The 25133-nt window shown below is 38.6% G+C and overlaps 2 protein-coding genes across 17 annotated transcripts in view; one reads left to right on the forward strand and one right to left on the reverse strand.

Annotated features, from left to right (window-relative positions):
• ST7 (suppression of tumorigenicity 7) overlaps positions 1 to 25133 on the forward strand; it is a 235529-nt gene that overhangs the window by 57287 nt on the left and 153109 nt on the right. The window lies entirely within an intron of this gene.
• On the reverse strand, positions 11715 to 12564 carry LOC113911289 (probable protein BRICK1). Its single transcript, XM_035723314.1, has one exon. The coding sequence runs from the start codon at positions 12562 to 12564 to the stop codon at positions 12337 to 12339; it is 228 nt and encodes a 75-aa protein (XP_035579207.1). The 3' UTR covers positions 11715 to 12336.

Consider the following 25133-nt stretch of genomic DNA (forward strand, 5'->3'; position numbering starts at 1 on the left):
GGACCATACAGACTTTTTTGCAACTATTCAACTCAGCTGTTGTGGCAAATAAGCAGCCATAGACAAATGAGTGTGGCTGTATTTATGAACACAGAAATGTGAACTTCATATAATTTTCACATACCAAAAAATGCTTTTCTTCTTTTATTTTTTTCCCCCTAACCATTTAAAAATGTTAAAAAAAAAAACCACATTCTTATATCAAGCGCTACAAAACCAGGTGGTAGGCAGGCTCTGGTCCATGCGCCTTAGTTCAGTGACCCCTGCTCTTAATATTTGATATGAATTTCCTTTTTATTAACTGCAAAACTAAAACAAAAACAGATATAGTCACATATTAAACATAACTACTTTTAAAGTGTAGGTATGACTGATAGATCAACTTAGGTTCTCATTGGTTGATTTTATTATTAAATGTTATAAATTTGAACTTATAAATATGGTCTGTTTTACCTCTTGGGCTCTTACATAATATTTTGTTTGAAAAAAGATTGTGTTAAAAACGAGTGAGAGGGGGCACCTGGGTGGCTCAGTCAGTTGGGCGTCTGCCTTTGGCTTAGGTCATGATCCTAGGGTCCTGGGATCAAGTCCAAGCAGGGAGCCTGCTTTTCTCCTCCCTCTGCTGCTTCCCCTGCTTGTCCTGTCTCGTTCTCTGCCAAATAAATAAAGTCTTAAAAAAAATCAGTGAGAGAAAAAATAAAATAGACAAAACCCTATGACATTTGAAGGCTTTAATTTTAGTCTGTTATCAGAATAACATTAGGTGACAAAAGTAAGACAGGATGTAGAGACTGTGTGATTAAATTTCACAAATATTTATTGAATGCAGAGGATTAGCATGTGATAAGAAATAAGAAAGCAAAAAGCTTTCAAGAAATTTAAAGTTCAACTGGATATGGGGAGTGAGGCAGTGGGAGAGGGAGAACAGAGAGGTTAATAATACTAAAATTATATTTCTCATTCAGTTAAAAGTGTAGATGAGATTATTTTTGATACTAATGCCCATGGATCAAAGAAAAAAATTGGTTCTCATTGGAATTAGTATTGTATAATATGCTGAATATGACAAGGGAAAACAGTTTTTTCTTTAAATAATTTTATTGAAGGACAATTTACATATGATAAAATGTATCCATTTAAAGTGAACAGTTTGATGAATTATGGCAAATATATATATGTAACCATCCTTATCATTACAATCAAGATAAAGAACCTTTCTTTAACCCTAAAAAGTTCCGTTGTGTCACTTTGCAGTCAATTTCCAAATCTCTAGAATTTCATATAAATGGGAACATACAATGTATACTACTTTTGTTCAGCATAATGTTTTCAGCCATGTTTGTGGCAGTTGGTAGTTCATTTCTTTTTATTACTGAGTAGTAGAAATAACATAATTGGCTCAACCGTATGCCTATTGATACTGAGTTGTTACCTGTTTTCCGTTCTTATGAGTAAAGCTGCTATAATTGTACAATTCTCGGAGTGGACATATGTTTTCTTTTCTCTTGGTTAAAGACCTAGAGATGCAAGTGTTGAGAAACTTCCAAACTGTTTTCCAAAATGATTATATTTTTTTTACATTCCCATCAGCAATATGTGGGAGTTTAGTTGCTTTATATCCTTGTCAGCCCTTGGTATTGTTAGTCTTTTTAATTTTAGCTAATTTAGTGGATGTGTAGTGATAAGATTTTGTGATACAATGTTAATTTGCATTTCCCTCATTCTTAAAGATGTTAAACATCTTTTCATGTGCTTATTGGCCATTGGTATGTCTTCACTGATGAAGCGTCTGTTCAAGTACTCCGCCCATTTTAAAAATTGGGTGTTTGTCTTATTGAGTTTTGAGGGTTCTTCATATATTCTGATACAAGTCCTTTGTTAGATATATGTATTGACACTATTTTCTTTAGCTAATAGCTTTTAGTTTTAGTAATGATGTTGTTTTTAATTTTGATGAAGTCCAGGCTTTCAATTTCTTGAGTCAGATAGGGCACGTATTGAATGGAGCACTGGGTGTTACACGCAAACAGTGAATCATGGAACACTACATCAAAAACTAATGATGTAATGTATGGTGATTAACATAACATAATAAAATAAAATTAAAAAAAGAAAAGAAATGTTTGCCTACCCAAGGTTGTAAAGATTTTTTCCTTGCCTTTTCTCCCAAATGTTTTATATGTTTTGCTTCTGTGTGTATTATGACCTGTTTTGAGTTAAGTTTCATATATAGTTTGAAGTAAAGGTGGACATTCATGTTTTCCACCAAAATTCAGTTGTTTCAGTACCATTTCTTGAAAAGACAATCCTTTCCTCATTGAATTGGCAACTTTATCAAAAAAATCAGTTGACCCTATATTTCTTGTCTCTGTATTTTATTCCAGAGATCTATATGTTTATTCTTAGACCAGTAGCATAGTCTTGATTGCTATGGCTTTATCATCACTTTTGGGAAATCAGGTAGGGTAAGCCCTCCAGGTCTGTTCTTTATCAAAATTGCTTTGGTTATACTTGATCCTTTCATATACATAGAAATTTAAAAATTTGCTTGTCAATTTCTGCAAAAAGTCCTGCTGGGATTTTGATTGAAAGTATGTTTTAATCTAGAAAGCAATTTGGGAATAGTTGACATTTTAACAGTATTGGGCTTTCCAATTCATAAACATGGTATCTCTGTCCCCTCATATAGTTTAATTTCTCCCAGCAATGTTAAAATGAGTTATGAAATTAAAAGAATAGTTTTTTTTTCATTGATAAAAGAATCTTATCTGGAATAGAGTAACTTATTTCACCCACTGACCTTGGGAAAGTAGAGTAAAATGTGAAAGTGGTGGTATTAGTAAAATGTCATTAATTTGAATTTGGAGGACTTGTTTGAACTTCTGAAAACATCTTAAATAGCCTGAAAAATGAAACTTCACAAAACAAATGTTTTTTTTAAATTTTTAAAAAAGATTTGATTTATTTATTTGAGAGAGAGAGAATGAGAGATAGAGAGCACGAGAGGGAAGAGGGTCAGAGGGAGAAGCAGACTCCCCGCTTAGCAGGGTGTGGGACTGGATCCCGGGACTCCAGGATCATGACCTGAGCCGAAGGCAGCCGCTTAACCAACTGAGCCACCCAGGCGCCCTCACAAAACAAATGTTGCCATGAAGAAGTCTTTTGGGGGTTTAACAAGTAGGTAAGAATGGTTTGTACCCAGAACACTTAAAATTATGTTCACGTAAAATGCTTTTATAGTCCCCACCAAAACATTTGCTCTCTCAACGAGATAAACTATATTTCTTCCTCTTGTTTTTTATATCTTAGGAAATAACTTTACTATATTTTAGAAGTAACTTCACTTCAGTTTTTGCTGAAATATTCACAAATTTTTTAGTTAGAAGGATCTGAACTTACAAATTTTTATATTTGGAAACAGGATCTCCCTTCTTATGAAACTGGTCCTGTGGTCCTATTGAGTTATTGGCCTTTTTATGAATCTGATAAATCTATGGATTCTTATGATTTCAAGAGACTTAAACTAGCCTTTCTCCAAAAACAGATTCAGGTTGGCATTTGTCACCTTTAAAAATTAAATTGAGCTTGGATTAACTTTATTTAAGAAACTTTTCTAATTATCATTAGTTGTGATAATTTCCAAAAGTCTTTAAACTTCATAAAGCCAGATTTGATAGAGATTGAACTGACTTGAAATAGCATGCTATATATATATGCATTATAAATATGAATCTATAAACATTTATCTGATGTCTAAAGCAACTAACATCAAATCCCCCCAGCCCTGTTTTAGGTGGCTTATAAAACCGCAGTCCTGTAATAACCCCCAGTTAAGTAATGTCGTCTTTGAAAGCCGTGGGAATGAATATACTTACTGGGTTTGAGTTCATCTGTGGTGACTTTTTCCTCACCCTTTTCCTGTGTTGGTCCCAGGTAGCCCTGCTTTGTTATTTTTGGTGTAAGATCATAGTACAAGGCTTAAGAAGCAGGCTTTGAGATAGACAAGAACATAGTTTACTGTGTTGCCTTGGGCATCTTCTTTTTCAGCTTCAGTTTATTCATATTAAAATGGGGATAATAGATTACCTCATGGGACTGTTGTAATACTCTAATGAAATAGGTAGGATGGCAAGCCCTTAATGGCACATGATAAGTAATCAGTCGTTTAATTATTATAAAAGTTTTCCATACCAGAAACACTAGACACTGCATGTATATTTGATAGAAGATCGAGTATCATCAAGGATGTAATGATAGCATCAAATGCGTACGAATTGAAAATAATGAGGAAAAAATTGTTTTAAATGGATTTAAGTTTGGTCCCTGCCATCTGGTGGTCTACATTCAAGAAGAATGAAATGATAATTCATGCATATATACTTTATTTACATCAATACTGATTTATATAAATGTTTTTACACATGTACGTTTACATGTGAGCAGTCCTTTTCTTCTCTTTGCATCCACGGTCTTCTCACTTCTAGTATTATTCTCTTGGGTTTCGGTAATAGTCACCTTAACTTGTCTTCTTAGCTCCTCTTATTCTATACCTAGATCCATTCTACAGGTGACTTTTTGCCCTTTAAAAAAAAAAATTGAGATCTAACTACCCTACAATAAAAGACACAGATATTAAGTGTTCAATTCCATGAGTTTTGACAATTTCACACACTCCTGTAAGCACCACCCACATACGATACAGAGCACTTCTGTCACTTCAGAGAGTTCCCTTGTGCCCCTTCCAATTTCCCTCCTTATGACATAATGATTTTCTGATTTGTATATTTAGGATTAGTTTTACTTTGGACTTGGTATATATGGAATTGTGCCATTTGTATTCTTTTATGCCAGCTAACTTTTCAATACCCAATGTCTGTTCAAAACACTCTCAAGAACTCTTCATTGCTTTTTGAACTAAATATGAACTTTTTGCCCAGGTGTTCAAAGCTAGCCACCATGTGGTCCCTACTGTCCTTTCCCAGCTTAACTCCTACTGCTACTCCCCTACATGTATTATTTGCTTTTTCCTGACTGCCTTTTCTCATGGAAGGCCTTCTATTTGGATCTTACCCTTATTTCCAGCTATTCAAATCTCAACCACTCTTTCAGTCTTTGAAGTTCATCTCAGTTACCAGTTACTCCACGACTTTCCCTGGTCCTTCTAATGTAATTCTCAACAACTTTCTTTTTTTTAGTCATCCCTTGCTCATCATCATCATAGACATTCCTTTTATACACAAAACAATTATTTTCAACCCCTTTTCCAAAGTCATCATTTGCCTGTTACCCCCTCTTCCACCCCACCCTTATAATCACTGCTCCCTACTGAAAAGCATCACACATTTTGAATACATTGTTTCACTTTTCTTTTTTTTAAAGATTTTATTTTTAAGTAATCTCTACACCTAACATGGGGCTCGAACTCACAACCCCTAGATCGAGAGTTGCACACTGTACTGACTGAGCCAGCCAGGTGCCCCACCTTGTTGCACTTTATAATGCAAGGTGCATGGTTCCTGGTTTGCATGCTTTGGAGTCTGACTTTCTGGGTTGGAATCCTCACCCTTGCAGCTGTGTGACGGGTAGGTTAACTAACTTCTCTTCACCTCAGTGTATTCTCTAAAATGAGCATATATATATATATATATATATATATAGTACTATATCATGGGACTGTTTTGAGTTTTAAATGCCATAAAATGCTTATGAATGTTACCTTTTATTAGGTATTATTGTATTAGAGTCTTTGATGTTATTGCCTTATCCTTCCAATTGCATTGCATTTTCCCTAGGACTTGGGAAGTTTACTCACCTTTGGCTACCAAACTAAATATTAAAGGTAATTTGTCCATTTAATAGTTTTTTATAGGAAAGTCTATGATGTGTTGGGAAGAGCTATTTAAAGACAGGACATTGGTGGTTCTGGGTTTTATGCTTACTTCACCTAATACCTGTGCTTAATCTCATTTCTCAGTGTCTTGCTTATTAAATACAATAATGTCGGTATCCATCTCTTTATTGAGATGTGGAATTCATACCTTTGTAGTGGTACCATATTTTAACTTATCTCAAGCTTTATATTTAAGGAGAATCTTTTAAATAGAAGTACTATTCCCCAATTTATCTGGTTTTATGTGTTTGTATTTTTGTTTATTAGATTTTCTTAAAGTCACGCATATCTGTAATTCTTTTAAAGTTTTATGATACTTTGATGTAGATGCTGCAGCAAGTTATGCGTTATTTAATCTCCATTTAATTCAGTTAAATGGCATTTGATAAAGTCTTCTTGATTCTTAATGGTGTGCACAGAATTATCACTATATAAGGAGGAATAATAAGGAAATAAAAGACCTATGAGTTTGCTTTTGGATTTGTTTCCTTTAGGTTTTATACCAGCTTGTTTCAGAGATGTTTTTGTTGGCTCTCTAAGGGCAAGAGTCAGCATTCCCACTGCACCCAGTAATGTGTATCCGTATTATGAAAGACTTTTACTGTGTTGTTGCAGCATGCCTAGTTTTCCTTCAAGCTTTCACTAAGCAAAGACTCTGTGCCTACCTTTGATTCCATGCAGAGGATCGGAGAGAGTTGGGTTTTTTAGATACAAAGTACCTAGGTCTCTGAGTCCTTGGATCTTCATCTGCTGAGTAGTCACCAGCTGCACACCTGACTATAGTCCATTTGTTTTTAATATGAAATTGACCTTTTCCAGGCTCTCTTGTTGAGGAAGTTGTAGTCTGCATAACACCAGCTGTGTGTGGTGTGAGAATGGAACAATAAGTCAGGGATGCAGAGTATGCCTCGCCTTTGTTTCCTGAAATTGTGCATTGATTTCTTTTGTCAGTAGAAGATTTCAAATGAATGAAAATAACTTTTCTATTTTTAGGGATTTTTTTTGGGGGGGAGACTTCTTTAAAAAGCAAATCATTCATCTGCAAATTCAAATTTTACTCAGTATATCCAGTTTGCTTAAAGTACATATATAGTAGAAATTTTAACTTTCCTTCAGTTTCATCATTTTCAAACCCTTTCACTTCACAGCAACTTGATTATTTAAAGCTGTTGTTTAGACTTTTTCTTTTTAATACTTGAAATATCTCCATTTTAACCACTGCTGCCAGCATGAGAATAGCTTTTTCATAAATATTTTCAGAATTTTCTCTACTTGACAGTTTTAAGCAGGATAAAACTGGACTGTGTTTACTGAGTTAATTTTTTCTTTCCTTTGGTGTTGAATGTACTCTTAATTTGTAGCTTCAAAAAATTAGGATTAGCCTATGAGTAAATTCTTTGTAGAATAAACAATCCTCAAAGAATTTGCTAGTTTAGGATCTAATATGAACAACCAGATGATTGGGAATTTTTGAGATACATACAAAGAAATATATAGCCTCATCCTATATCATAAATCATTCTGGAGGTTTCTTAGGATATAAGCATTAAAAGCCCGAGATAGTGGTTTTTCTTTTTTTGACCTGGACTGCATTTGTGGAGGTCCCATGCTGAGAAGTAAAATAGTTACTTTCTGTTTAAGAAATCTTTCTGGGAATTGTTTATTATGGTTTGGGAAGCTCATTCCATACACGAAGGCTTGACTTTCCTGTGTTTTATTAGACCTCCTTACTCCCGAAGCACTAGAATTTCTGTTTTGCCTTTCATGCAGGGAACCACCTCCCTGTTAGTGAGTAGCACTCCGTGGCTGTCCCAGTCCCTGTGATCGATGACCGGTGTCAGCCCAAACGATGCAGCATATTTTATCATTTGTATTGTGTGGGGCCCCCCAAAATGTCATGTCTGGAATGAGGGACAGTGTACCATTTATCATGAATCAGTAGGATCTGGATAGGAAATTACTGGGTATTTTACTCCTTTTGCTGACTGGACTTTATCTTTTTGCTTTTGAAAATCTGTAGTAGAAATAAGGCTAAAGTAACAGCTGTGCTAGATTTTGTACTTAGTTTCCTTCCCAGACACTGAAAATGAGGTAATCATTTAAGCTGCCTTTTCCGAGAATCCTGTTGAAACAGAAAAAGGAAGTGGGGCCAGGAGCCTTTAGGTGGCAGTTATGTCTTTTCCTGGGGCAACCATCTATCGCATTCATACACTTTTGGGTTTGGATGCCCATTTTGTATTCTGAAACAGTGGTTGCCTAATAATAAAGTGCCCTGTATCGGGTGGGAAAACCCCAGTTGCTTGACTCTTCCAGCCCAGTGTCCGTTTAAAATCCTCTTCTACTGACAGGAATGGGTGATGATACTAGTGTCAGACCTGTTTTTCATGCCAGGCTTTAGCACTTCAGCCTACAGGCCTGTTAGACTTTTACAAAATTCAGCAGGTTGCTTCGTATGAAGTCTCTGCCTCCTCCGAAGCAGGTTGAAAGCTGTTGGTTGGCTCCAGGCACGCCGGCAGTACCAAGTGGAGAGAGCAGCCCGGCCCCGAACAGCGGCTGTGGAAGCTGCGTGGGCAGCCCGAGCGGTTGCCTGTGCCGTGCTTGCTGAGGCAGCCTTGTCCCAACGCTGGTATTTTATGCTGGTGATTAGAAGAATTTGGCATTTGGGAGCAAGGTCCTGTGACCTTGTATTTTGTATGAAAATACACAGCATTGCCTTTTTATGTTACACCCTTACCGTACAGCACTACCACCAAAGCTTCCTGAGGAGAGCCAATCTTAAGATGAAGAGGCGAAGATTTTATGATGCCATTTAAACTGAGCAAGGCGCTCAGATGTCATGGATTAGAATGGGCAGAAAACAGAAAATCCTGTTGTAAAAGACTGATCCAGAATAGTTAATACTAGCTTCTGACCAGCACCTCTTGCGTTGACTGGACAGTCTCTTTCAAAATCAGGATGATCGAGTGCTATAATCTTTTCAAATTCTCCTATTGGAGATGGAAGGAATATTTTATTCAATTTTCATTAAACTATTAAAATTATCTGTTAACATATCAGCATACTGTGTTATACTTAAATATTAAAAAAAAAATTGTTCTTATGTTCCCTGGGGGTTTTTACTGCTTCTGAATGTGAGAGGGAGAGATCACCTGAGACTTTTAATTATATGGCAAATAGCATAACCTTGAATTTCATGAAATTATTTCTAGGTAGAGTTGACTCCAATATCTGATATTAGAGTTGAGCTGATCACTGCCCAACATTTAAGTTTGTCAAGTTGATGGTAAATGGTTGCTTTGGGAAATAATTTACTACAGTAGGCTTCTGGGGGACATTATATAGGAATGAGAATGACCCTAGACTGCACTGAAATAGTTATTTCAGATACTTGGGCTCTGTGTGTGGAGATTTTGAGGGGAGATATTTTTGATAAAAATATTTAGTGCCCTATGTTCTTTAAGGGGGGGGCAGTGGTGGGAGAGAAAAGCCTGGATTTTCTATCACTATAGCCTTAAGTGGAAAATACATGAGAGATGCTAGGTGCTGAAAAGGTAGATCTAATGTGATAACTTCTTCATTGCTAATGATCATTCCTAAACTTGGAAAATAGTTCTAATATACTAATTAGAGGGGACCACAGCAGATGGTAGGGTTTGACAGTTGCTATTGCTGAAAAAGACTTAACTCACTTTGGTTCCTGTATTAATCTTTGCTGGCCAGTTTTAATCCTCCTTATAAATAAGACTTTCCCCTAGTGAGTATTGATTGATACTTCATGACATTTTTATTTTTCAAAGTTAGGGTGAGAGCTATTTTTAAAACATGAAACCATTTTAATTTTTTTACATCTGAAATAACATGTTTCCGTAACATACGAGAGTTCATTTTCACTGTAGACATTTTAAATAATACAAATGGTGAAAAAAGGGAGGGAGAAGAAAAAGAAGGCTCTGAATTTTAGAGTCAGATAGACTTGAGATTGAATCTTTGTTCTGCCTTTTACTGGGCAAGTAATCTTTGGTAAATTTGTAATCTTTCAGTTGAGGACAACACCTAGCCCATGCTGAAAGGGTATATGTAAATGGCTTAAAACAGTGCTCCACATATACTAAGTGTTGAATGGGTAGTTATACAAGTATAGATACAGGGCGCCTGGGTGGCTCAGTTGGTTAAGCGACTGCCTTCGGCTCAGGTCGTGATCCTGGAGTCCCAGGATCGAGTCCCATATCGGGCTCCCTGCTCAGCGGGGAGTCTGCTTCTCCCTCTGACCCTCCCCGCCTCGTGCTCTCAAAAAAATAAAATCTTTAAAAAAAAAAAAAACAAGTACAGATACAAATCGGCATGTATTGATTGAGCATTTACAGGGCAGTGTACTGAGAGATTTATACTATACAGAGATGCACAGATATATATAAAGGGCTATGTGTGTGTGTGTGTGTGTGTGTGTGTGTGTAAAATCTAGTGAACATTTCCAATTGTCTTTAGAGCATACGTCTTTATTTTTTTTTTTTTAAAGATTTTATTTATTTATTTGAGAGAGAGAGAGAACGAGAAATAGAAAGCACGAGAGGGAAGAGGGTCAGAGGGAGAAGCAGACTCCCCGCTGAGCAGGAAGCCCGATGTGGGACTCGATCCTGGGACTCCAGGATCATGACCTGAGCCGAAGGCAGTCGCTCAACCAACTGAGCCACCCAGGCGTCCTAGAGCATACGTCTTTAATAAGATCTCAAATCCTTCCACTTAGTGATAACTTCTCTTACCTGTTTTAACATAAAGTAGTCTTTGAGTATACATATAAAAGGATGTCATTTTGTAGATACTACTTTGCAGTCGGCTTTTTTCTTAACAGTATTTTATTTTGCCACAGTATTTTTTTAGGATTTATTTATTTGTTTGAGAAGAGAGAAAAAGAGAGAATGTACATGCACAAGCAGGGGGAGGGGCAAAGGGAGAGGGAGAGGGAGAGAGAGAGAGAGAGAGAGAATCCTCAAGCAGACTCCCCTCTGAGCTGGGAATTGGTATATATTTAAATGTACCTTTGTGTAAATTCAGAAGTTATAAGGTTATGGAAGAATGCAATAATATTCACTTTCTCTCTTTTGTATAAGAGAAAGAGCTTTTGATTTTATTTTCAAAAATTAATATTTTTTGTGTGTGTAAAAGGTGACTGAAATGAATCTCTCCTCCCTATTCCGCACCTGTGGAGATGCCAGGGGGTGGTTGGGACCTTTGGTTAGGCTGTGATCCTGGTGAGTCGGGCTTGAGTTCAGTTTGGGCCAGTTGGCCCTCCTCTTTATGGTCACGGACCACACTGCTTGGCCCCACAAATCGTCCTGCAAAGTTCAGACAGTGGTCATAAGGGAAAGAATCTGCCATGGGAGCTAGAAGAACCCAAGAAGTCTTATCAGTAACATGTTTGCACATGGAAACCAGGTCATTTTAAGAACTTCACACATGGTCAGTTGGTGGGTAAGTATATATTTACTCTGCACAGAAAATCCCCTCTCTGCATAGGCATACTTAAACTGAACAGGTTGCATCGTCTCCAGGGAATGGTTGTAGGTAACTTTATTTTATTTTATTTTATTTATTTATTTTTTTAAAGATTTTATTTATTTGAGAGAGAGAGAATGAGAGATAGCATGAGAGGGAAGAGGGTCAGAGGGAGAAGCAGACTCCCTGCTCAGCAGGGAGCTGGATGCGGGTCTCGATCCCGGGACTCCAGGATCATGACCTGAGCCGAAGGCAGTCGCTTAACCAACTGAGCCACCCAGGCGCCCAGGTAACTTTATTTTAAAGATTAGAATCTTTTTTTTTTTTTTTAAGTTGAGGAGTTTATTAGGGAAATATGAGAGGCAAATACACCCCAAGTGACAAAAAGAAAATTCTGAAAATGTCCCGTCAAGCGAAGTGGGGGCCTGGCCTTGACTTCCCCAAAAGGACAAGAAACTGGTGGGTTAGGAACAACATTCTCTGGTGGCCACCTTGCCAGGGCGTAAGTGTCTCAGCCAGGACTGCCTCCCATCCCCCACCAAAGGTGGAAAGGAGACACAAGACTGTTTATAGAATCAACGCAGAGGCAATGAGAACTGTAAGGAAAGTCAGAGAGAGAGAGAGAAAGAAAGGTGGGGAGGACCTTGACAAAGAGTCCCAGGCATTTGGCTCGGAGCGCCTCAAATACACTGACGAACAGTTCTACAAAATGTTACTTAAAAAGATAAAATGCCTAATGTTGGTTCCAAGAGCTCTCCTGGACGTCTTCCCACATGCCACATCACACACTGATGTACACAGCGGAGCCCAAAGGCCACGCTTTTGAAAAAAGAAAAACAAGAATAAGCCCTGTTGCTCTTTAAGGACAGAGGAAGGAGCTGAGGCTGCTGGGGCCTTTCCCACGTTGGCCTGTATTCCGTAAAGCAACTTCCCAGCAGCAGCATGGTGTAGTTCTAGGTGAGGGTCTCACCTTTTGTCACCCGTGCTTCAATGTACTCTATTTTCCGTTCGAGGGCTGTCAGTTTCTCATTTAGTGTTGCAAGTCTTGAATGACAAGACATATCAAACGAGTTGAGAAAGTCCGCGATTTTCTTGATGCTGCTGGTGATGACTTTTATGTATTCCCGGTTCACCCAGTCCTGATGAATCTCCCGCTGCACTGGATCCTCTTGACCCGCCATTGCTGCCACCTGACGAGGATAAAGATTAGAATCTTAATCTACTGATCCAATTCATTTCTTTCCAAGTGGGTCTGGGTTTGTCACTATGGAGTGCTGATAGGTACCAGTTACCTTTTGGGAAACCATCACTGGTAGAAAATGTTGCTGATATATATAGACTTTCATATTTGCATTTAATAGAGCTTATGCAGTAAGATAGTTGTCAAAAGGATCTACAATTAACTGAATTAATCCAGTGTGTTGAAGAATATTTTTCTCTAGTTTCATTCTATAAATTCACTTCATGGAATTATACACACAAACCTTCTTATTATTCATCTTTTTTTCCTCTTCTCTTCTTCTTTCCTCCCTCCACCATCTACTCCCTTTTCTCTGGATTGAAGCAGAGTTATCTCCCATAGAAGATGCTTTCTGGAATATTCAGCGAATTCTCTGGGGAAGTCTTCAGAGGCTTCACTAGTGAGCAAGGAAGCCTGGGTGATGTGTGTATAGATGTATTCGTTGATTTTCATTTGAAGGGCTTAGAAATGTGTCATCCTGAAATAAAGGATTGAATTTCTACTGCATATTCATTTATTTCTACATTGAGGATGAATGTAATTTTAATAGGTGAGGAAACAGGTTATTCATTGCAGATTCTGCTATTGCTGGAGTGTTCAGCTTTTTTCCTCCAGTGAAGCTTAGAGATGTTTATGTGCCAAGGATTCATGTTACAGTCACTAAATCTGCCAGAGCTGTAGAACAGTAGTATGGATACTCTAAAAGAATTAATATTAGCGAAAAATGAAGGTCTGCAAAACATTTGCTGCTGGGAAAATTTGATTACTGCTTCGTGCTAGCCAGAATGTTCTGTTTTCCATACAGTTTCATATACATTGTTTCTCATTGCATTATTACTTTCTCCCCATGAAATCGTCTTTTAAAAAGATCCTTTTTCTATTTATTTATTTATTTATTTATTTATTTATTTATTTATTTATTTATTTATTTATTTATTTATTTATTTATTTATGAGAATGAGAGACAGAGAGCATGAGAGGGAAGAGGGTCAGAAGGAGAAGCAGACTCCCTGCTGAGCAGGGAGCCCAATGCGGGACTTGATCCTAGGACTTCAGGATCATGACCTGAGCCGAAGGCAGTTGCTTAACCAAGTGAGCCACCCAGGCACCCAAAAAGATCTTTTTTCTCATATATAAATGCTCCTTCTGTCTGCATGCATACATATGTTCCCATTTTCCTAAAATAGCTGGATAGACTATTTCAGCAGAGCATCTTTGCCTTAAAGAAAAATAAGAAAATCACTTTCCCTAAACTGCATGCCCTTGCCTGTGGTAATAAGCAGAATAATGATCTCTAAAGATGTCCATGTCCTAATTTCTAGAACCTGTAGATATATTACTTTAAATGGCAATGGGAAATTAAGGTATTAGATGGGATTGAGGTTGTGAATAAGGTGACTTTAAAATACAGAGATTATCCTGGATTATCTAGGTGGCCACGGTATAATCACAATGGTCCTTAAATGTGGAAGAGGGAGGGGGTGCCTGGGAGGCTCAGTTGGTTAAGTGTCTGACTCTTGATTTCAGCTCAGGTCATGATCTCAGGGTCGTGAAATCAAGCCCCATGTTGGGCTTTGCGTTGAGCGTGGAGCCTGCTTAAGACTCTCTCTCCCACTCCATCTCCCCCCCCTCCCCTGCTCATGCTCACACACTATTCTATCTAATAAAATAAAAAAAAATGTGGAAGAGGAAGGCAGAAGAGGCCAGAATAATGTGATATGAGAACAACCCCACCTGCTGTTGCTGGCTTTGTAGATGGAGGAAGACGGCTGTGAGCCAAGGAATGTGGGTGGCCATATGTAACCTTTCAGAAATAATCTTGCATAATAAATGCATGTATATATTTTCTCTTCCTTTTATTTTACATAAATGGGAGCCTTTTATCCATAGTTTTATATTCCTTGAGTTATTGCTTTTTTAATCAGTGTTGAAAAAAGATGTAGAGACTTTCCATTTACATTGATTGCATTCTTTTTAAAAAAAACAGTGTTTTAAAAAAATTGCCTTAAATGACTGTACCGCATTTTAAACAGTCCTCTGTTGATGGGCTATTAAGTTGTCTTTAGGTTTGGGTATTGTAAGTTGTCTTAATCCATTTGGGTTGCTGTATTAAAATACCATAGACCTGGGTTGCTTATAAACAACAGAAATTTGTTTCTCGCAGTTCTCGAGGCTGCAGAGTCCAAGATCAAGGCACTAGCGTGGTTGGATTCTGGTGAGGACCGGCTTCCTGGTTCATAGATGCCATCTTTTTGCCATGTCCTCACATGGCAGAAGGGCAAGGGAGCTCTTTGGGGTCTATTATATAAGGGCATTAATCTTCATGAGGGTTCTGCCCTCATCAACTAGTCCCTTCCCAAAGGCCCTGCCTCCAAATACCATAATCTTGGGCATTAGGATTCAACGTTACAAATTTGCTAGGGGGGATGCCAACGTTCAGTTTATAGCACAAGTCATCGTGAGTATGCACAAGTATATTTGCAACATAAATTGCCCAAAGTGGTATGGACGGATAAGTTCATGAATTTAAAATTTTGATGATTGTTTCAAAATTACTCTCCAAATAGTCCATCCAATGTATACTCTGTTTTGTAGCTTCTGTCTGTGCTAGATGATACCTTGATTTTTAGTCACAGTAAAGTGGAAAGTGTAAGACACTAAGAGATAGAGATCAGACAGAGTGACACTCTCTCTATTCCCTCTTAAATACAATGTCAAACATTGTTTTCTGATTGCCAGCCTTGACTTTCGCAGATGATCCGGGTCTTATAGCCAGTGTAGTTCCTCTGGCAGTAACGAGAGTGGGGCAGAAGTTGGAGTACTCCTGTCCTACAGGATAGTGTGTGGGATGATTGTGCAGGTCTTAACAGAGGGGAGGGAAGGCAGTGTGACATCTGGCCTTGCATTTTCCCTTGTTTGGGATGCTGATGGACCTAAGAACACGGTATTTAGCTAGCATATGTGAGTCCTGCATGTAGTTCTTCTGCTTTGGAAATATATAGCCCATTTCTAGGAGAGGCACAAGACCTTAGTATATCTTAATTTTTCAGTAATAGATAAGCTGTTGTCTCATGACCAGGAAAAATTGTATAGCACTTTCAGGGGCCATGGATATCGAGTCTATGACATTTTTCCCCAAGAGTCTTTCATAAGAGGTCATCAACAATCACGTACAAAGATACCTGCTCACTTTACTTTCACCAGTGCTGTGTATGAACAAACTTTAAAAAAAGTGACAATTCTCTCACTTCCTATGATGTTAGAAAGATTACATAGTTATCTTACCTATAAAATGAGGGCAATAGTTCATAGGAAGCGTAATAATTTTATATAATTATCTTTGTCAACCTGATGCGTAAAAATAATATCTCATTTAAGTGTGTTTAATTATGAATGAGGTTGAACATTGTTAAATATATATAAAATTGGTTTTAAATTGATGTATAATTGCTTATTTTACATTAAGAAAGTTAATCTTTTTTTCTGCCATATATTTTGCAAATAAAATTTTCCAGCTTGTCATTTGTCTTTTGTCTTTATTCATGGTATTCTTCTCTCATGCAGATATTTTAAATATTTATGTAGTCAGGCTTAAATTTTTTGTTTATGTGTCTTGTTTTGTGTCTTGCCTACAAAGGCCTTTCCTTCTCTAAAATTTTAAAAAAATTATTAAAACCTCCCATATTTCCTCCTAGGACTTTTACACTTTCCTTGTTTACTTTTGAAACTTTGATCCACTAATGGATTTTTTCTCTTTTGGAGGAAAAATTCGAGTAATTAAATATTAAAATGTGATTTGGCATAATCTTATAGGGCCTTTATGTTGAATATATATTTTAGCCTGGTGGTTCCACTCAGGTTATATTCTTTCATGAATTTTAGTAATTAATAATTCTTTTTTGGTTTTGAAGTTTTCAGTATAATTGTTAAGGGTGGGATAAGTAATGTTTTGAACTATCATTGCAACATGCAAACCAATTTACCTTTTTGTTTTAGAATTATCGTAGTAATCCATAAAAAATTAGACATTCAAGAATGAGTTAACTTCAAAGCATCACAAAACACATGCTATTAATAATCAATCTTTGGAACACCTTGCTGTTGTCTTGCTCTACTTCCGCGTGTCTGATTATAGCAATTTGAGGGAGGAAATGTATTCAGTCTTAGTAATTTTTTATTTTGACTTAAGCTTCCCAGTGGGGAAAATAAAGATGAATTATTTATGCTTTATAGTTTTTGAAATTGGTGTTGATAAAAATAGTGACTAATGAAGCAAGCATTGGTATGCATTGCTGGGGTGTTTGAGACTTTTCCTTTTCAATTTTTCCATTGTGGCCTAACAAAATTCTGTTCTGCTTGAAGAAGTCATATGTTTAAGACAAATTAAATTTAGGGACGCCTGGGGCGCCTGGGTGGCTCAGTCGTTAAGCGTCTGCCTTCCGCTCAGGTCATGATCCCAGGGTCCTGGGATCGAGTCCCACATCGGGCTCCCTGCTCAGCAGGAAGCCTGCTTCTCCCTCTCCCACTCCCCCTGCTTGTGTTCCTGCTCTCGCTGTCTCTCTCTGTCCAATAAATAAATAAAATCTTTAAAAAAATAAATAAATTTAGGGACGCCTGGGTGGCTCAGTCATTAAGCATCTGCCTTCGGCTTAGGTCATAATATCAGGGTCCTGGGATCGAGCCCCGCATTGGGTTCCCTGCTCAGCAGGGAGCTTGTTTCTCCCTCTCCCACTCCTCCTGCTTGTGTTCCCTCTCTCACTGTCTGTCTCTATGTCAAATAAATAAATAAATAAATAAATAAATAAAATCTTAAAAAAAACAAATTAAGTTTTAAGGTCAAGAACTATTTTCTTGATTAAACATATATTACTTCCGTGATAACTGCCTCTTATTCCCAGGTCAACAGGACCTCTCAGAGGAAGCCAGAGAGTTTCCTGTGTTTAATTGCCTTTAGTCAATGAAGATTTGTCATGAGTGAGTTCTGAAGGGAGCCTGACTTTACCTCCCAAGATGAGGAAGTGATTGTCTACACCATCATAATACATATATTTGCTATTTATTGAAGTCACTCAGAATATTTTGCCAATTTTATTTTAGTTCTTCAGATTTTAATATTAATACTATTATTTTTTAAGTCCAAATCTTGCAAATAACACAATCATACCCCTGTGATAGAGCAAATATTATTCTCCTTCACAGTTGCAGAGATTCCAGTCTAGTAAGCATTAGTGCCTGTTTTGCTTGGGATGTGTTTCTTAAGTTTGTAGCCAGTTTTGCTTAATTACATTTACATTTCTCAGGGTTAAAGAGGCTTTGGTGAGGATAACAGAAAACCACACTTATTGGTGGGGGCCATATCATACATTATCATACTCTGCCTCTGGACCACCCCTGCTTCTTGTCATTATTTAGTTTTCAACATATATTGTTCTTTTGGAGTGCACAGCCCTGGGATGGGTGCTTAAGTGCCTACCTTTCCCTTCTCTCTTAGATGTCGTCTTTCCTTGGCTTCATAAGGAAAAGAAAGGGGATTGTTGCAGTTTTGATTCATGTGTCTGATAGAACTTTTCATTTTAGGGGAAGAGATAGGCATGAGGGAGGTGGAAGAAATGGAAAGAGGGATAGAGGAACCTTTCTTTCTAGCAGAACAGATTAGCTAAAACCACTCATTTGTTTAAAAATCGATAAACCCAATACCATTTGAAAGCTTGACATATACCAGGCACCGTTTAGGTGCTTTGTGTTCTTAATTCATTTAATCCCAAATGTAGGTTTTATTACCCCATTTCACACAGGAGGAAATGAATTCAGAAAAGTGTTTTGTTTTTTGGAATATTATGCAGCCATCAAAAGGAATGAGATCTTGCCATTTGCAACGACGTGGATGGAACTGGAGGGTGTTATGCTGAGTGAAATAAGTCAATCAGAGAAAGACATGTATCACATGACCTCACTGATATGAGGAATTCTTAATCTCAGGAAACAAACTGAGTGTTACTGGAGTGGTTGGGGGTGGGAGGGATGGGGTGGCTGGGTGATAGACATTGGGGAGGGTATGTGCTACGGTGAGCGCTGTGAATTGTGCAAGACTGTTGAATCACAGTTCTGTACTTCTGAAACAAATAACGCAACATATTTTAAGAAAAAAGAAAAAGAAGAAGATAACAGGAGAGGAAGAAAAGGGGAGTATGTCAGAGGGGGAGACAAACCATGAGAGATGATGGACTCTGAAAAACAAACTGAGGGTTCTAGAGGGGAGGGGGGTAGGGGGATGGGTTAGCCTGGTGATGGGTATTGAGGAGGGCACGTTCTGCATGGAGCACTGGGTGTTATGAACAAACAATGAATCATGGAACACTGCACCAAAAACTAATGATGTAATATATGGTGATTAACATAACAATAAAAAATTAAAAAAAAACTTCAAAAAAAAAAAAGAAAAGTGTTTTGTTTTTGTTTATTTTTTGGTGGGAGGTGGGTAGGGGCAGAGGGAGAGGGAGAAAGAGAATCTTAAAGCAGGCTCCATGCCCAGCGCGGAGCCTGACGTGGGGCTCCATCTCACAACCCTGAGTTCATGACGTGAGCCAAAATCAAGAGTCGGTTGCTCAGTGGACTGAGCCGCCCAGGAGCCTAACCAGAGAAGTTTTAAAGAAGCTTGTCTAAGGTCACATAAGTGTCAGAGCCAAGACTCAAATCCAGAACTCTATGACTCCAAAGTTAATGTTGGTTTACTCATCTATTTCTTATATCTCTAAATACCATTTATATGCAGACATCTCCCAGATTTTATCTCTAGATCTCTAGACTTAGTCTGGACCTCTCTAGTTTAGATCCCTAGTCTAGTCTAGACTTCTCTGAACTCTAGACCTGTTCATCCTGTGGTTTACTCAGCATCTCCACTGGGATGGCCCATAAATACATGTAACTCAACACATACCCAAACTCCTGATTTCTAGGGCCTCTTCCACTTACTATTCACCTATCTATTTCCTCCTCGGATCATAACTGCTCCATCCTTTCAGTTGCTCAGGTCAAAAATTTCTTGAAGTCATCCATGACCCCTTTATGTTCTTCTTACTGTTCACATGCATTCTGTCGAGAAATCTTGTTGATTTTATCTTCGCAATTTCTGATACCATTTTCTGCCTGGATTATTGGAAAGGTTTCCTGGCTGGTGATCTCACTTTCAGCCTTGCTTCCCAAGTCTATTCTAAACACATCAGCTCAAGAGTCTTTTCAAACAACAGACTTCTCTCCTGCTAAACTCCCCATTTTCCTCACCCTCAGAGTAAAAAGCCTTATGGGATCTGGTTCCGTTAACCTCTCTGATCTTATCTTCTATCACATTCCTTCTTCCTGGCCACACAGGACTTCTCACTATCCCTTTAATACACCAGGCACACAGCTGCCATAGAGTTTTTGTACTTTATGTTCCTTCTTTCTGGAATGCTCTCCCTCCAGATATCTGCATAGCTCACCCCCTCTTTTCTTTCAAGTCTCTGAGCAAATGGTTCCTTCTCAGGGAGGCCTACCATGACCACTCCTCTTGCTGGCACTCCCCATCTCTTTAACCCTGTTTAAACTTCTTCCACTGCACTTATCACCTTCTAATAGATTATATAATTTCTTTGTTACTGTGTATTTTCTGTTTCTCCTACCTTCTGATCTCCTCCCAACTGAAAGCTCCATACTGGCAGGGAGTTTTTGGGTGGCTGGGGCCCTGTATTGTTCATTTTGTGTTCCTAGCAATTATGTCAAGGCCTGGCACATCATTGATGATCAGTAAAATCTGTAGAATGAAAACATTTATTCACAAACATGGGATGAAGCCCTGTGCTAAGAGTGAGGAATATAGGGACCTTTCCTGGCTCTTAGATTTTTAATTGATTACACTCGTTTGGGGTTTCTACCTGTCAGTTAAAGGGAAATCAAATTCTAGAGAGGTTGTAACTCCCAGTGGTGAAAGGAAGCAGGGTGTATTCAGCAGTTGCTTTGTATCAGATGTTTCATATAGATAGAATGCATTCATTTAGGGCGCCTGGGTGGCTCAGTCGGTTAAGCGACTGCCTTCGGCTCAGGTCATGATCCTGGAGTCCCGGGATCGAGTCCCACATCGGGCTCCCTGCTCGGCAGGGAGTCTGCTTCTCCCTCTGACCCTCTTCCCTCTCGTGCTCTCTCCATCTCTCATTCTCTCTCTCTCTCAAATAAATAAATAAAATCTTAAAAAAAAAAGAATGCATTCATTTATACCTTACAACAACTCCATGAGGAATATGTTATCAGTGTTTCGTAGGAAGTGATTCAGGGATATTATGCATTCTACTTAAAGACTCAAATCCATGTCTGTCCGCTTTTCCAGTCCTGCCACACTGCCTCTCTGGCTGTGCCCCATCACCTGTGGGATGAGCCCTGTTTCCTAAGCATGGCATATAAGACCCTTTTGGTCTGCATTCAGCCTGTCTGACGAGCCTTAGTTTTTCTCTTTCTTCTGGACACTGTCAACTCCAGCTTCTCTTTAAAGGCTTGCTTTTTACCTAATAGGTCATCTGCTTACAGCCTCACCCCTCTGCAGACTGCTTTTCCACTAACTGAAGTGCCTTCCGCCTTCTGCCTGGGGAAGTCTCTGCTTGTCCTTAGAGCCCCAGCTCGCGTGCCACCTCCTCCATGTAGCCTGGTCTCGCTTCTCTTGGGGAGGTAGTCGGTCGCTGCCCACTGCTTCCCAGAATGCCGCCCATCACGTGGTAATTACTTATCCTTTCCACGATGTTCTAGTTAGTCCCCAGGAATGGAGCTCTCTTTTCTTCTTCATTGCTTTACCAGTACCTAGGACAGGGCCTACTATATGCCACACCCTGGGTGAATGTTTCTTCACTCACTTAATAGTAATTCGAGCTATAATGGGTAATGGAAGCTGGGATTTTCAATGAAAAAAACAAAAGAACAACAGTTATAATCTGAGAAAAGTCTAGACGACACCTCAGAAATGTTCTGTGGATCAAACATTCATTCGTATATTCATTGCTTTTGGGTAGTTACTAAGTATATGAACTTAATGGGTTCAACACCCAGCTCTGTCACTTACTTCAGGCTTAACGTTGCCCGGTTACTTATTTCTCTGAACCTCCACCTGGTCTGTGAAATGGGGGATAACATTGGTGCCTACCTATTAGTATGGCTGGGAGGATTTAATGCAATGTATATAAAAGGACTGTCATACATTAAGCACTAATATAAAGCAACAAAGTTTTCTGGAGGAGTTAATATTTTTACTACATGGTCTCAGATTTAAATTGTATTGAATAGATTGAGCAAAATACTAAACTAAGGACATCAATCATGAAAAAATGTGTAAGCCGCTTGTTTTTTATGTTACCTTGAGGGTTCATCTCTCAGAATTATTTCTGATACTCATCTATTTTTCTACACAGAGCCCTAGTTTGAAGTGGTGAACTGAACATTTTAAGCATTTAAATGGAAATGGATGAATTGATTTTTTTTTTAAGTTTACATAAATTGAATGAAAAATTTAAGAAATAATACCCACCCATTTTAAATGAAGGGGGTTTAGAAGTGGTCATTATCAAGGGGAAACAGTTGGAACCTGAGAGTTGTGTGTTCCATCAGAACAATTTAATTACAAGCATATGGTAGTCTTAGTGTTGTTTATGAGATGAGTTAGGAAGAAGTTTTAACAAGTAGAGCATTTGATTGCAAGAACTGAAGCTCTCCCAGAATCTGTGTAGGTGGGCCCTGTGATATGGTGTCCATATGATAAAATTATGTTTAGAGTCTTCTATGAGAATTTTAAAACCATGCAAATGTGCAAATGTCCAGCTGCAGTTTGATTTTACATTGATTTAGTGTCTGGCACTTTATACTCTGTGCATTGTCAGGAAACTTCCTAGGCTGGCAGTAATTAAAGGATTTGGATTATATCAATGTAATGTGAAGTCTGTGACATCTGAGAGTAGGTTAGCCAGCCTCATACCAGGTGTTTGATGGCTGGGGATGTTTTTCATGGTTATAAGTCTCCATGCCAAATTTTATTCCAGAAATTGGCCTGAGAGGGTGCGCTTTGGATACAGATGCAGAAGTAAACAATGACTTAAGAAATTGGCTTGGAAGTCAGGGATTTATTTTCTCTGTCCCGCTCTGATATAGTTCTAGAAATAACCGTAATTATGGATAAAACAAAGTATTCTTCAATTCATTAAAACATAGTGTGTTTAGCTACTAGAGATAGAACAGTGAACAAGATGGAAATGGTTCCTACCCTCATGGAGCTTACAGTTTTATGGATAAGGCATATATCAAACAAACACATAACACATACATATTTTTCACACAGGTGCCAAGGTAGAGGATCATCAGGCTCTGAATACAGATAAGGTGGTCAGAAAAAGCCTTTCTGAGGACTTGAGAGTTAAGGTGCAGAAATGCAGCCTTGTGAAGGAAGGGCCTTTCAGGCAGAGACTCTGCATGTGCAAGAGCCCTGAGGAGGGAAGGAGCACGGGTCTTGCCAGTACAGGAGAGAGGCCGGTAGGGCTGCAGTGGTGGAGTGAGGAAGCGGGAGACCTACCAGGTGGCTGTTGTGTCAGATGGGAGGTGATGGTGGCAAGGATCAGGATGGGGAGTGGTTGAGAGAGAGAGACGATGTGTTCAGGATATATTTGCAGGGTAAAACTAGTGAGGCTTGTTGAGTTGGGCAAGGAGAGTGACGTAGATGGAGAGATCAAGGATGCTCCCAGGTTTCTAGCTTGAGGAACTGAATGGATGGGAGTGCCATTAACCGACATAGGACATTATCTGAAGGAAACAGAGAAGAACACAGAACAAATGCCAAAGGAAATATGAAGGTTGGCAACCCTTAGTAGAGTCTAGCCACCCACATGTTTTTATTCCCATTCTCTTGCGTTTTATCAAAATAAAAGCTTTTCATCTGCTGCAGACTCTTTGAGCACAGTGCAGTCTCTGTGTCATCAATAATTTATGCAGAGTTCTCAAGTAAAAGCGTTAGTGTCCAAGGCCTTGTGATTCTCATCTAGTTTCCCAGAATATTTCACAGGGCAGATATGAAAGGAAAGACTTAAAAACAAAAAATACCATCATTTATTAGTATGGCACAATTTTAAAGGGCCATCATTCCATTTTATTCAGGGTCACCCTCCTTTTTGTAGGTATGTAATCTAACTCTAAAGGTTATCGTTCCCCTAGGACTGGTTGTGCTAACATCTGCAACCCTATCTGTAGGAAACTAAACAGGTTGATTGGTATGTTTTGCTTTCAGCTGATTTTTTTCCCATAACAACCAGAAAGGTTTTTGGAGGTATAGCTTTTAACCTTCCATCTGACATTGACAGTTGCTTTTTCAGGAAATTATTCATATCTGTTCTTATTCTTTTAATAATAAATAACTTTTTATGTTATAAGTAAACTATCTTCATTGTAAATAATTTGGAAAGTCCAGAAAGTTATACAATCATTTGTAATCCCATTCTGAGCAGTAAATTTTTTTTCATTTTTTTTGTCTAATCAGTGGGATGCTCCACTATCTATGTGCAGTTTTGTATCCTCCATTTTTTCACTTAACATTTTGTTATGACTCTTTTCTGTATCTTATTAACTGTTATTCAAAGATGACATTTTAAGTGGCTAAGTACTATTTTATGGCATGGAGTATTTCATCATTTTCCTATTGTTAAGCATTTAGGTTATTTGCTCTTTTTCGTAGAGAAACTTTATTTTTTTATTTTAATTTATTTTTTAAAGATTTTGTTTATTTATTTGACGGAGAGAGGGCACAAGTAGGCAGAGCGGCAGGCAGAGGGAGAGGGAGAAGCAGGCTCCCCACTAAGCAGAGAGCCCGATGCGGGGCTCGATCCCAGGACCCTGGGATCATGACCTGAGCTGAAGGCAGTTGCTTAACTGACTGAGCCACCCAGGCTTCCCTCATAGAGAAATTTTAATTGAAGGACAAAAGTCAGACGGTTTTTTGCAGGACACAGTGTTTTAACAAAAGAAACAACCCTCTACTCAAGTCCCAATTGGTAAATCCACAGTCTTCTCCAGGCAGCTTTAGAAGAGTGACTGGGGCACCTGAATAACAGCAGTAACAGCCCTAGTCTGCGGGGCTCTCCGCCCTTGCAGTACGTTTCTGTGTCCTGGGAGGTGCGGGAGCTAAACCTGGACTCCCATTGCTAAGCTCCTCAGCACAGTTACTCACTAGGATCTTTGCCCGTGTCCTTCGAAGCCTCTATGTATTTCCACTTTTGTCTAGCGCCTCTGCATCTTGCCTTGAAGCACTGGCTGGAATCAGGGAGAGTTAGTTACCCGCCTCTTACCACAGTTCTGGGCTGCTCAATGTGCACTGCTTCATCCCCAGCCCAGTCCTTCTCTGGGGCAGTCCCTCAGGTCTCAGCAGCTTACCTCCTCCTAGCCATCCATCCACTTGACAACTGCTTACTGAGCACCTATCAAGTTCCAGGAATTGGGCTAGATATTGGGGATATG

This window comes from Zalophus californianus, chromosome 12, assembly GCF_009762305.2.
Source record: "Zalophus californianus isolate mZalCal1 chromosome 12, mZalCal1.pri.v2, whole genome shotgun sequence".
NCBI lineage: Eukaryota > Metazoa > Chordata > Mammalia > Carnivora > Otariidae > Zalophus > Zalophus californianus.

Coding starts and splice junctions, on each gene's coding strand:
- LOC113911289 (XM_035723314.1), bottom strand. CDS start 12,564: ATGGCGGGTCAAGAGGATCCAGTGCAGCGGGAGATTCATCAGGACTGG.